The sequence below is a fragment of the Impatiens glandulifera genome, chromosome 2 (assembly GCF_907164915.1).
Source record: "Impatiens glandulifera chromosome 2, dImpGla2.1, whole genome shotgun sequence".
NCBI classification, from domain to species: domain Eukaryota; kingdom Viridiplantae; phylum Streptophyta; class Magnoliopsida; order Ericales; family Balsaminaceae; genus Impatiens; species Impatiens glandulifera.
In genome coordinates this window covers 9,558,126-9,572,803 of record NC_061863.1, presented here as the reverse complement: position 1 = coordinate 9,572,803, position 14,678 = coordinate 9,558,126, and the positions used below count along the sequence as shown (strand labels likewise).

Below are 14,678 nucleotides of genomic sequence, written 5' to 3'. Positions count from 1 at the left end.
TATTCTTACTAATATAAATAATATTTATATTAAGTTTGAAATGCAATTTATTTAACAAATTAATACACATTCATATATTTATCCTAGAATCATAGTTTATTTTATTAAATGAAAATATTTAAATTTTACTAGCTTATGAATGTTAAAATTTGTTAAACAAAATTTATATGAAATAAACATTGTTTATTTTTTAATCTTCTAAATCAACCTAGTTAATTATTATTATTATTATTTCTAAAAAGAGGTAGTGATCCAGCTAGTATGAGCATTTTGGCTAACAAGTGGATGTTATTTTAGTCCTTGTTTGGTGCTGAATTATATGGATTAAGTTATTATTTTTAAATAATATTATTTGATGTAAATGTAACCAAGTATATTATTTAAATAAATAATATACTAAAGACTAGGTATTTTAGTTAAATTTAAATTATTTAATTAATGAATAAGTTATTAATTTAAAAAATCAATTAGAGTAGCATATTTATAATTTCTTGAATAAAAAAAAATATTAATTAAATAATAAATCATTTAAAATGAATATTAAACAATTCATATGAAACAAAGAAGACCAGTGACTTGATTGTTTGACCTATTATAGTTAGGTCATTTGAATGATGATATTAATTTATTTCAATATACATCTATTTAAAAATATGTATATTTTTTACCTTTTTTAAGAGACCAACACACCCCCAAGAAATAATAAAAATAATATAAATTATTGAAAATTTTAATACAACACTTTCATAATTCAATTTTTAATTGATGAATAAAAAATTCTTTATAAGAAATGAAGTTAAATTTAAGGTCTATAAATAATTCTATACTAAATTAAGCAAATATATATATATATATATATATATGTGTGTGTGAAGCTAAAAATATTTATACTAAAATTTGGTTAATAATTTACAAACAAAATATAATATACAAAATTTAAATTACTTCCAATTTTAACAACTTTTCAAATAATATTTAGCATGGCATAAACAAAAATCCCCCCGCAAGCAAACTTATTTAATTTTACCCAAATAAAAAATTGTTAAATTTTAAAAATGATAATCAATTTTTTTGAAAAAAAAAATTAGTAAATATTGTGAAAAAAAGATAATCAAGACAACTTGTTTTTTCATCTTTATTAACAATAAAAACAAGTAGTTGTTTATTGATCTTCAACCAAAATTGATTATCTAACTACGACATTAACTTGAGTTCGTTTAATATGTGTTATTTAGAGATAATAGCTGGTTTAGAAAAAAATACAAATTGTTTGATATGTTTTAAAAAAAAATAGGGTTTTTTAAGCTTTAAAGATATAAATACCATCCACTTTACTATCCAACTATCAATTCTCTTATTTGGTTAACTTTCAACCATAGAGCTCAACGATGGTAGCGATTCTTAGGTTAAAATCAACCTAGAGGTAGACGATTACAACGAATATGTTTGTCTTTAGGGTGGAGATTTATCTGTCAATAGGGCAATATTTTCTTTTTTGGGATTCCAAACTCATATCTTCTCGCCATATATTAACTATCATAAAGAGTTTTTCGATTAATCAACCATTCTGGATAGCTATTAGTTAGGCGCAACTAAGACAAAAAATAGAGTCCAAGAAATCATTAAATTTATTATTCTATCTGTACACATTAAAATTATTGACATGGTGTTATAGTTAGATGATGGTGTATGAATGTTATAGTTAACATGACTTGCTAATTAATGATTATTGTGAATAACGATTTGTTAATTGTTGATTATTGTGACCTACTATTATAGTGGGATTTCTACCGTCTAAGTGGCCAGGTTTACCCAGCGTGGAAGGTCTAGGTATGTTCTGGCAAGAATCTTGTCTGTCGTGGTCTTCATGTATCCAAACTTTTCGTGGATAAGGCGCCTAAGAGACATGGACTCCGTGTAGGGCTTGAGCTTTATGATGTTCTTGTTATCGATCATCATGATTCCTTTGAATTCTTCGATGGTCAGACAGATTTGGTGATCACATATGATGAAAGCCCTGTGCACCGGATCCCATTTTCGCTGAATTTTCATCATGAAGTTATGATGGATTCAGAAGTGGGTGTATTTGAGAGCGGTACTGAGACCATAGACTCGGTAGTACCATTATGTTTCATGGAAATGGTGGCTCTAGAGGAACATATTTTGTTATCTAGAAGAGACATTCAGTAATCGTATAATCAAAGGTTGACTTGTCGAGGCTTTGTTGTTCGGGCATGTCAAACAACGGTTGGGTAAAGTAACCAGGTTTTGTATGTTAAGGTTTATCGATGTTTGAGTTGGAATCTCTCCCCACCATCGCTAAGGTCGCATCTTGACGTATGTATCAAAGCCGAAAGGAGGGATCCATTTCGGGTTTCTAGTTTTTCCTTTCACAACATCTCTTGTTCACAAACCAATATGATCGGTCTTCACATAATTTATAGAAGTAAAAAGTTTCGATTTGGTACTTCTTCACGTAATCTTGAATGATATACTAGTTTTGAGTTTCTAGCAATTATTAAGATAGAGCCTAAGTACTCTTTAGAATGATGAACCCTGTAAGATGAGTTATTGTGAAGGTTCTTTAAATGTTATAAATAAAAATTTATATAGCCAGAGTTTTATTCATAAATTAAAAATCGGATCCCAGTAGAGTTGCCAAGAAAATTGTAAATTCCGGGATTGGTCCCCTTCTGTAGCTTAACACGTATTTGGAAGACACGTGGCAATACAGGGGAGACCCAAGGTGGCTTGAGTTTCGATGCGTTTCATTGGTTTGCGCGATATTCATCTTTTTAAAAGATTTATTTTTTGAAAATACTTTGGAGTTTTGAAGATTAATTATGTAAAAAAAATTGTTTTTTTCAAATTTTAATAATCTGGGGACCAAATAATTATTTAATTAAAGCCCATGTTTAAATTAATCAAACATAATTAATTTAAAAGATTATTTATTTAAAAATAGAGTCGCAAAATGATTTAAGAAAAAATAATTATTGTACGTGTATAAACGTACTTTATACTAGAGTTTCTATAAAGGGTTCGATTTTTTGTTACACTTGGAAAATGGCTTTCGCGTTATGTCCTTCGTGTCCGTCAAAGGACGATATTATTTCTTAAGTATAAGTCTGGCTATTGAAAGATTTATTTATAACAAATTATTTTCTTTAATTATAGGGGTCATAAACAAGGATAAGTTTAGATTACGTAAATAATTGTAAAAAAATATTTAAAAGGGCATAACTGCGATTGCATTGATATAAGATTAAGTAAAAACTTGAAAAATATAAGAAAAGTGTTAGAATGTAAAAATAAATTCTAAAGGGGCCTTAGTCAAAATATTTGTTTGAGAAATATCCCGAAAATATTTAAATATCATTTTTTGACCTTTCGGGATTATTTAAAAAAGTATTGGGGCTCCAAAATTACAAAAATAATTTTGGATTTTGAAAAGTGGAACCAAACCGGCCTTAGGACCAGAGTCCTAGGACTTGGGTCCATTCATACCGATCTAGGCTCAGACGGGCTCAATCTAGACCGAGAAGGTCTAGATAAGGGCTTGAGATGCTTGGTCGAGGGACTGGAGGGCACAGTCCTAGAGTTCAGGAGGCTCGGTCCTAAACTCAGGTTGTTCGGTCTTAGGTCTGGGAGGCTCGATCCTAGGTCTAGCTTTCTCAGTTGTAGACCTAGGAGGTTCGGTCCTAGGTTATACCTCTCGGTCTGAGGTTAAAAACCTAGTTCGAATTCTTCGGTCCTTACTCAAGAGTAGGGCTGCAAATGAGCCGAGCAGAGCTTAAGCTTGCTGAAGCTCGAGCTCGACTCGATTAAGTATTTATTAGCTCGACTCGAACTCGAGCTCGAACGAGCTTATAAATTTGAGCTCGAGTTCTACTCGACTATATTACCTACAAGCTCGACTGTATTTATTATTTTTTTATATATTATTAATCTTATAAATTATTTTTTTCTCTAAACATATTATATATAATATATATATCTTTTTTCTCTCTCCATATTATATATAATAAATATATTAACTTTTTTTCTCTTAAAATATTATATATATTATACTTTTATTATATAAAATATATTAACATTTTTTAACTCTTTCAATATTATATATAATATACATTTTTTATATATAATATATTAACTATTTTTATCCGTAAATAATTATATATTATAATATACTAATTATTATATCTATAATATTTATTTTTATTATATATAATATATTAACCTTTTTTTTATCTCTTTTCAATATAAAGTATAATATACTTTTATTATAAATAAAATATTAACCATTTTTATTTCTTTTTATACTAAACTAATTATTATATCTTAATATTATTTTTATTATATATAATATATTAACACTTTTTTTTATCTCTTTCAATATTATATATAATATACTTTTATTATATATAATTTATTTTTAAAAAATTATTTTCTATCTTTTTTTTATAACCAATCTTTTTTTATAACCAATCAGTGTTATTCTATATATACATCCCAACCTATGTATAGAATAATCGAATCTTCTTTTATAACGAATGACGAATCAGTGTTATTCTATATATTCATCCCAACCTATGTATAGAATAATCGAAGTCTAAGTTTATCCTAATACATGAAAAAAAGGATATATATAAACATAAATTTCTTTTAATAAATGAAAAAAAAGATAAACAAGATTACCTTACCACTGAGTTCACCAATAAAATAATTTTTTCCTTTCTTGGATTTCCTTAAGGTAAAAAAAAAAATCAAAGTTAAATAAAAAGCAAAAACAATAGTTATCATAAAAGTGAAAATAAATTTAATTACCTGTAAGCCTCTTCTGAATCTGAATAAGATTGATGTGAAACGAAAAAAAGAAGAAAATATGTGAAGACTAAAGAATAAGAGATTAAGAGCTAAAGAAATGGTGAAGAATGAATGAATAAAAGATTAAGAGTGAAAGAACTGTGAAGAGTGAGTGAAAGAAAAGTGAAAGAAATGGTGAAAATGGAAGAGAAAATGAAGGCAAGAATGAAAGAGATGAAGAAAATTAGATTAGATGAAGAAGATTAAGTTAGATGAGAATGAAAGAAGAGGCGGATGAAGAAGATTAGGCTAGATGAAGAGTTTAGGATAGATGAGAATGAAAGAAGAGGCGGATGAAGAAGATTAGGTTAGATGAAGAGTCGTAGATATGTTAGAAATTATGGTTTTACTTATGGATTGTGGGCCTATGGGCTTTGAAGAGTAAGAGAGGGAAAAAATATATTATTTGATTTTTAATATTAAATAAAAGAAAATTATATATTATATACTTAGGCTCGAAAAAGCTCGACAAGTCATCGAGCAAGTATTATATGAGCTCGAGCTCGACTCGAATTTTAAACGAGCCGGCTCGAGCTCGGCTCGAGCTCGGTCAAAGTCAAACTCAAGCCGAGCTTTGACTGAGCGGCTCACGAGTGACTCACGAGTAGCTTGACTCATTTGCAGCCCTACTCAAGAGCACTAGTTCTAAGTCTCTGTCTTAACTCAAGAACATCGGTCATTGGTCTCGGTCCTAACTCAAGAACATCAGTCTTTGGTCTCGGTCCTAACTCAAATCATCGGTTCTCATTCTCGGTCCTCGTTATCGGTCACAAGCTAAGATCCTCGGTCCTGGTTCTCGGTCCCAGGCTAAAAACCTCGATCATTTGCCTTGGTCTAGGAGGACTGAGTGTTCTTGAATTGATCAAGAATTACAGGTCTTATATCTTTTGATATAGATCATGAAATCATGATATATAAGTTGTAACCATCTCATGTGATTTTGGGGATCAAAAGCACTAACATTAATCACGATCAATCCATCTCTACAAAGATCAATTTCTCAAAACCGTTTTTGGGTTAAATTTTAGAATCTTTTGAATTAAGACATCTCATTGCCTAATTATTGTTCCAACAACTTTAAAATGATTAATATAGTCGAACACAACCAAAACAAGAACATCATATCAGCTCTGTAACAGATTTACAAACTGAAACTCAAAGATTTTTTTTTAATTTCAGTTGGATCAAACATAATTCAGGAAAAAGAACTATGATGGCAATGGGCCAGTGAACTCATTATAGGATATGTCGAAAATGCATAATTCAGGAAAAAGGGATTGAGTATTTGAATGAACTAAATTTCTCATTTTGACAGGTATATGTCCGTTAAGATGGTTATTGGACATATTCAATAATGTGAGTCAACTAACTTGCCAACAACATCCGGAATGACGTCTTCAAACTTATTGTTTGACAAATCAATTATTGTCCGAGATCGTGAAATAAATCTTCTAGTGGGAGCATCAAAGTCTTTCGTTGTCATTGCAATAGAAACTTGATAACCATATCTAAAGGGTGTAAGATTTGTGTTGTTTTGATTCACCTTCTTCATAGCATTGAAGTTGTTAAAATAATAGGATGGCAATGGGCCAGTGAACTCATTACGGGATATGTCGAAATACGTAATTCAGGAAAAAGGGATTGAGTATTTGAATGAACTAAATTTTCCATTTTGACAGGTGTATATCCGCTAAGATGATTATTGGACATATTCAATAATGTGAGTCAACTAACTTGCCAACAACATCTGGAATGACGCCTTCAAACTTATTGTTTGACAAATCAATTATTGTTCGAGATCGTAAGATAAATCTTTTAATAGGAGCATCAAAGCCTTTCATTGTCATTGTAACATAAACTTGATAACCTTATCTAAAGGGTGTAAGATTTGTGTTGTTTTGATTCACTGTATTCATAGCATTGAAGTTGTTAAATTAATATGATGACAATGGGCCAGTGAACTCATTACGGGATATGTTGAAAATGTGTAATTTAGGAAAAGGAGATTGAGTCTTTGAATGAACTAAATTTTCCAATATGGCAGGTATATGTCCGCTAAGATGATTATTAGACATATTCCATAATGTGAGTCCAACTAACTTGCCAACAACATCCGGAAAGACGCCTTCAAACTTATTGCTTTACAAATAAGTTATTGTCCGAAATCGTAAGATAAATCTTTTAATGGAAGCATCAAAGCCTTTCATTGTCATTGTAACATAAACTTGATAACCTTATTTAAAGGGTGTAAGATTTATGTTGTTTTGATTCACTGTATTCATAGCATTGAAGTTGTTAAAATAATATGATGGCAATGGGCCAGTGAACTCATTACGGGATATGTTGAAAATGCGTAATTTAGGAAAAAGAGATTGAGACTTTGAATGAACTAAATTTCCCAATTTGACAAGTATATGTAAGGGTGTAAGCGGATCAGTTCGGTCGGTTTTTTTATCAAAATATTCATCCCAACCGTTAGTATCGGTTTTTCAAAATCTTCACTTTTCGGTTGACGGTTGAACGACGATTCGGTTTGATCGGTTTCAATCGGTTAATTGGTTTAAACCTAACATTAAAAACTTTTTAAAATCTAAACATTTAAACCAAAAAAAAATTAAGTTACAATAAAAAAACTACTCAAATCTGAACATAATTAAACACAAAAGTGTAAGATCCAAACACAAAATATTTCAAAAACAACACAAACCTAGTGTTTATACTTTAAATTACATAACAACATAATTTAAGCAACACACAAAACAACTCAAAAGCCTTTTCAAATATAATACCCAAAAACGGCTCAACATTAGACATTATGTAACACAACAACTACCATTTTATGCATACTCCGTGTCATCTCCAATACAATTTTACGACTCCTCGTTCACAGCCACATTGATAGACATTTCTTCATATATCAAACAACAAAATATTAGATTATAAAAAATTAATTTAATTAAAAAATGTATTAAATAACTCGTACCTTTTTCAATAACTTCAAGATTATGAACATCATTTAATATATCTTCGGTCACATGTTGAAGAGGTTTTTAGCGCAACCAATCTTGTGTGCAAATAAGTGCCTCCACGGTTGTAGGACTCATTGAGCTACGAAATTCATCAAGAACTCTCATTCCTGTGCTAAAAGTTAATTTCAAAACAACAGTAGAAATTTGTATTGCTAACACATCTCTAGCAATTGACGAAAGAACTTGATATTTATATCTATTAACTTTCCACCAAGCTAATAAATCAAACTCTTTATTATTCAGATCTACAATTTCATTGAATAAGTATCTTTAATCTCGCATTGACTCTCCCTAGAATTTTCCTCCATAACATGTTGCATAAATTGATTAATCAATGAGCAATTTTCATCGTCTTCCAAAATATTTTCATCTACTTTCTTTTGGAATTCATTTGAAGAACAACTTCCACCATCCAAAGACATTTTTTGGCATAAAAATCATATAAATCTATGAGAGAATGTTTAACCAAGTTTGTCATTTCTATTCCATCAAAAGAATTGCACATATTAAAAAAGCAAAACTTGACATATTTCAACTTGTACCTTGGATTACTTGTTCTTGGAAGAAGAAGAGTTTTTCTTGAAATTCGTAAACTTACATGGCAATCATTTTGAGTTGGTTGATCACTCAAGAGAAGAGAAGGAGAAGAGATAAAAATCTTGTAATTATTTTGGGTTTTGAGTTGGATGTTCTAAGAGAGAGAGAGCTCAGTAACCTCAGGTCCTCGATTAGGTTGTTGCCTATTGCCTGCACATTGTTGTCTATTCAAGTTATCAATTGTCTTTTCACATTTCATAAATCTAAAACACTCTCTAAAGTAAATTTTAAATAAATTATTATATATGCGGATCGGTTGGCTGACCGACGGTTATAAAAAATATAAACTGGAACTCGAGCCGGTCAAGCTCGGTTGAGCGTGCAGCAGACCGACCAAACTTCGGTTTGGACGGTTCAGTTTTATTTTGATCGGTTTTCTAGCGATTCGAATTGGTTTTTTCGGTTTCAATTACACCCCTAGGTATATGTCCTCTAAGATGATTATTGGACATATTCAATAATGTGAGTCCATCTAACTTGCCAACAACATTCGGAATGACGTCTTCAAACTTATTGCGCGAAAAATCAATTATTGTCCGAGATCGTAAGATAAATCATTTAATGGCAGCATCAAAGTCTTTCATTGTCATTGTAACAGAAACTTGATAACCATATCTAAAGGGGTGTAAGACTTGTGTTGTTTTGATTCACTGTTTTCATAGCATTGAAATTGTTAAAATAATATGATGGCAATGGGCCAGTGAACTCATTACGGGATATGTCAAAAATGCGTAATTCAAGAAAAGGAGATTGAGTCTTTGAATGAACTAAATTTCTCATTTTGACAAGTATATGTCCGCTAAGATGATTATTGGACATATTTAATAATGTGAGTCAACTAACTTGCCAACAACATCCGGAATTACGTCTTCAAACTTATTGTTTGACAAATCAATTATTGTCCAATATCGTAAGATAAATCTTTTAATGGGAGAATCAAATCATTTCATTGTCATTGTAACATAAACTTGATAACATTATCTAAAGGGTATTAGATTTGTGTTATTTTGATTCACCGTCTTCATAGCATTGAAGTTGTTAAAATAATATGATGGCAATCGGTCAGTGAACTCATTACGGGATATGTTGAAATTGCGTAATTCAGGAAAAAGAGATTGAGTATTTGAATGAACTAAATTTCCCAATTTGACAGGTATATGTCCGTTAAGATGATTATTAGACATATTCAATAATATGAGTCCAACTAACTTGCCAACAACATTCGGAATGACGTCTTTAAACTTATTTCTTGACAAATTAATTATTGTCCGAGATTGTAAGATAAATCCTTTAATGGGAGCATCAAAGTCTTTCATTGTCATTGTAACATAAACTTGATAACCTTATCTAAAGGGTGTAAGATTTGTGTTATTTTGATTCACTGTCTTCATAGCATTGGAGTTTTTAAAATAATATGGTGGCAATGGGCCAGTGAACTCAATACGGGATATGTCGAAAATGCATAATTCGGGAAAAGGAGATTGAGTCTTTGAATGAACTAAATTTTCCAATATGACAGGTATATGTCCACTAAGATGATTATTGGACATATTCAATAATGTGATTCAACTAACTTGCCAACAACATTAAGAATGACACCTTCAAACTTTTTGTTTTACAACCATTTTATTTATAAAAAACTCATTATCATCGAGAGCAATAGACGTTTACTCTCGGTATTATTAAAGAGTATCACCAAGAGTTAAATAAATGCTCTCGATAATTATTTACGATCATCACTAAGAGCATTGGCTTTGCTCTCGGTAAAAGAATTGAATTATCACCGAGAGCACTAATCACTCTCGGTGATAATATTATCTCCGAGGGTTGCAAATGTTCTCGGTGATACTATTTTTCCTTCACCGATAATCGAATTACCGACACCTTCCGAGATCATTTGTCACCCTTGATGAAAACTATCACCAAGGACAAATAGGTTTTCACCGAAAGTTATTTCTCTCGTTAAAAACCATCTTTTTAGTACTATCAACAAATAATATTCTTGGTATGTAAGTACAATCACTAATAAATGACCGTCTACTATCAATAAATAGGATTTCCCATCACGCAAATATCACATAAACAAATGTTTGTATCGCTTCAAATATGCACTATCAACAAATAGTGTTTGCATATTCATCATCGACAAATGATTGTATCGTATAAACGTGTGTTACCTACAAATAGTGAATTAATACATCGTAGACTTATTAGCTTTTGACTCTGGTTAGGGTTTGCTTAATTTTTTATCCGTCTAGGGCTAACTTTTGACATAAGCTAAAATTTGTTTTAGCTTTTGACTCACTAGGGTTTGTTTATCAACTAGTCTTCTTAACCACGAAATTTTCAAGCATGTCACGTGTTGTCGCCATTTTTCTTGCCACTATCAGGCCTTTTGACGAATCAATTAAGTTTGAATACACTTTGAACATTTGTTGACGTATTTATTTTAGATGCATCTTGACTTCAATGATCATAAGTCAATTGTGCTTTTTTGTGACATTCGTGTGGAAATTCGAGAAAGAAGAATTGAATCTCTTCAGATAAAGAAGATCTTAAGTGTACAAACTCTAGATTTCTCGTCTAAAAAGTTTTTGGAGGGTTGGTCTGAATATGAAAGATTAAGTTGAAAGGATTTAGATCTCAAACATTTATAATGTGGATTAATAATTGAGTTTTGAAATTTCAACTTAAGTATAAATTTTAAACTTGACACATTTAGTTTTTAGGTAAGAATCTTGAATTAATAATTAAGTTTTGAAATTGTTAGTGTTTTTGCCATTATTTTGCCTTGTAGTTCCTTTTGTTTATGTATTTTGATTCATTCATTTAAATCAACTTAATTGAAACTTACTTTTATTCCCTATCAAAACCAAATCAAAAACCATTTATAATGTGGATTACATCAAAAATAAGCCTGACATATAATACTTATAGGGGCATTTAAGCAAAAATAAAACTACTAAGTAGTCACCACATTACTAAATCTTAACATAATTATATCTAAATGTTCCCTCTAATAGTAACTCAAGCAAGGTGAGCTAAAACTCCAACTAGAGGAGCTGTATTCGCGGTAGCGGCTTCACCTTGTTGATAATTTCCTCGATCATCGTTGTAATTATCGCTCTGATCCGGTCCACCGACAATAGCCCCATCCAACACATTTGGGTTTGGAGCATTCTTGTTGAACCATTGAGAAAAACCATCACTACAAGATACGGGTGTATGAACCTTATTAATTGAAACGATTGATGCTCCTCTATGATGAACCTTTTGAGGATAATTTTGCCCATACCCCACCATATAACTCATATGTTTCGGGTTCAAACCCAAAATATAATCCACCTATAAATAAAATCACATAAAGTATACATTAAGTAATCAAATATGCAATAATGAAACTAGATATAATAAAACGTTTTTTAATTTGTTCTATTATTTTGATAAACTTGTCATAATTTGAAAAATGTAACTTTAAAAATAAAATACCTGTGAATGGACAAACGAGATAATTTCAGATGGGGTAACTTGGCCTCGAGCGCAATTGAGAGTAGATCGAGATGCCTCAAGGTATTTGGAATAAGTTGTGGCGGCGAACATGGAAGACGTGACATATTGCAAATTATTCCATTGACTCCACCATAAAAGCCCAGCTGAAGTCCTTCCCACATTACTATTTCCTTTTTGAATAACGTTACATATAAACTCTTCTGCCTTATTTTTGTAATCGAATAGTCTATTGTCATTTAGCTTCTTTTCCATTAAGAACTATCCAATTAAAAAAAAAGATTCAAATAATAGGTAAAGATATAAGATGAACAATCAAACATAAATTATAAAAAATAAAAATAAATTTAATTAATTACCTTTGTAACCAATAATTGAGCACCAACATACTTGTCGTCCCACGAGAACATGGATCTAGTACCACCCGACCCTGCTTGCACGATACGATCAACATATTTTTGCTCTCCAGTCGCGTAAAACAGCCATGTGGCAGCCCAAGTCAATTCATCCTGAATGAAAAAGATAATTGTTATTACTAAATTTGCATTATAAGAAAACAATGTTTACTTTTAATCTAATTTTAGTATAATGTTTTACCTCGTAACCACTGCTTGAGTAGAATTTCCCAGCTGGAGGGATACTGTTTTGATATTGTCCTTGATTTGAAATGGCAAAATCATATAACTATATTTCATTGTAAAAAAAGGTCAAAGTTAGTATCTATAAATTAAACTTTTTATATAAATAAATAAATAAAATTAAATCAATTCAAATTCAGATTTAGTTTCGAATATAGAAGTTTTCAAACAAGTTAATGTCTTAAATTTTCTTAGAGATAAACTATTTAGTGCTAATTAAATTATAATGGATTGTCTATATATTAAACAATAAGACAACTTATACAATATATAATATTGTTATAAACAAAAATGAAATACCTCTTTTGCATGTGTGAGGAGAGTCAATGCATAAGTAGGATTGGACTTGCGAAATGCAATTGAGGCTGCAGCCATAGCAGCTGCTGTCTCACCAGCAAGGTCAGAACCAGGATGGGAACTATCGATCATATAAGGGGTTCTCGGAGTGGTCATATCCTCGGGCCTTTGCCAACATTGATGATCGGAGTCACCATCGCCAACTTCACCATAAAAGACATTAGGTTTGGGGTGAGCTTTAATGAAATAATCGGTTCCCCATTTTATGGATTCCAAAGCGTGGAACAATTCGCCCTTATTCGATAATTCAGATTCGTATTCAACCACGCTCCATGCCAACATTGTCACAGTAAACGCCATGGGAAATCCAAATTTCACATTATCTCCAGCATCGTAATATCCTCCACTTAAATCAATCTATAGGTAGTTAATGGAAAATAATAATCAAAGAGGTTAAGGATATGTAATAATATAGAAGTATAGTTATAAGTTATAACTTGATTATCATAACAATCTAAATGGATTTTATTTTTTATTTTTGTAAGGAAAAAAAGTAAAAAGGTTAATGATATGTAATATAAATATAAGATTGATTTGTTAATCAAGTTAATTATGAAAAATTAATACTTACAAAAATTATGAAAGTTTAATGAGAGGATGTGTATACTTGATAATGATAGAATACTATTTTCTTTTTCAAAATTCAAAATCAATTATGTTTGATAGAAAAATAAATTTTATATTTTATTTTAAAAATTCACAAACTTGACATATTATTTCATAGCAAATGAAAACAAAATAACTCAACCTTTTATTTTGATAATTTTTAAAAGTGATTATATTTTGACAAAATACTAATTTTTAAATAACTTCAATTCATCCTATCAATTTTAAAAATCAATTGATTTTGTCTTTTGACTTGTTTTTCTTTATATTGAATGATTTCTCATCATTTTTTATTTAGTTTGTAAAATAAGGATACAAAATTAAATTATAAAACTTAAATAAAATAATAAACAAAATTGAAACATTTATATTACCCTCGAAGATTGACCATCCCTCAAAGCTGAATCACCTCGCCATTGAACGCGTTGTCCTGAAGGCAACTTTCCCGACCTCTGAGCTTCATAGTATAATAGCGATTTCGTTAGAGCTATCGAATAGTCTGCTGAAACAAAACCATGAAGAAACATTGAAACACCCAAAAGTAATAATCCCTTAAGAAAATACATGTTTGATTTCAATGTTTTCAGAGAAATGAGATGATTTTTTTGTGGTGATATTGGCATTAGGTGTGAATATTTATAGGTAAATAAATCGAAATAAAATTAAATATTAATATCCTATAATTTAATAAGATTGGTATCCAAATATATTTATGGAATAAAATTAAATATTAATATCCTATAATTTAATAAGATTGGTATCCAAATATATTTATGGAATAAAATTATTACCTTCGAAAGAATTCCATAATAAATAATAAATATTATGAAAGATTAATTTTTGTAAAATGCTATATATGGTGACTGCTAATGAGTATATATTAAAGTGACTAATTTCAAACATTAAGAACCATACTTCTCAAAATATTGTAAAATTTATTTTAATGGAATACCACTTAATCTTTAATCATTTATTTCATCATTTTTATTTCCTTTTTTATATAAGTGGATTAAAAAAATAGTCAATATAGCATAATATCTTAATATAAAAAGATTTCTAATAGATTGATTACAAAAAA

General features: G+C 30.0%; 1 protein-coding gene across 1 annotated transcript; it reads right to left on the bottom strand.

Moving 5' to 3' along the window:
- Positions 1-11,519: 11,519 nt before the first annotated feature.
- LOC124924310 (endoglucanase 13-like) lies at positions 11,520-14,166 on the bottom strand. Its single transcript, XM_047464366.1, has 6 exons — positions 13,975-14,166; positions 12,938-13,351; positions 12,597-12,683; positions 12,359-12,508; positions 11,982-12,260; positions 11,520-11,837 (listed from the first exon to the last, which is right to left on the bottom strand). The coding sequence occupies exons 1-6, from the start codon at positions 14,164-14,166 to the stop codon at positions 11,520-11,522; spliced, it is 1,440 nt and encodes a 479-aa protein (XP_047320322.1).
- Positions 14,167-14,678: the final 512 nt, after the last annotated feature.

Excerpts from the sequence above, each read along its gene's own strand:
- LOC124924310 (XM_047464366.1), bottom strand. The coding sequence starts at position 14,166 with ATGTATTTTCTTAAGGGATTATTACTTTTGGGTGTTTCAATGTTTCTT. Across the intron at positions 12,684-12,937 it reads TCCTCACACATGCAAAAGAG|TTATATGATTTTGCCATTTC; the intron begins GTATTTCATTTT and ends AATGAAATATAG. Across the intron at positions 11,838-11,981 it reads TCTCGTTTGTCCATTCACAG|GTGGATTATATTTTGGGTTT; the intron begins GTATTTTATTTT and ends TTTTATTTATAG.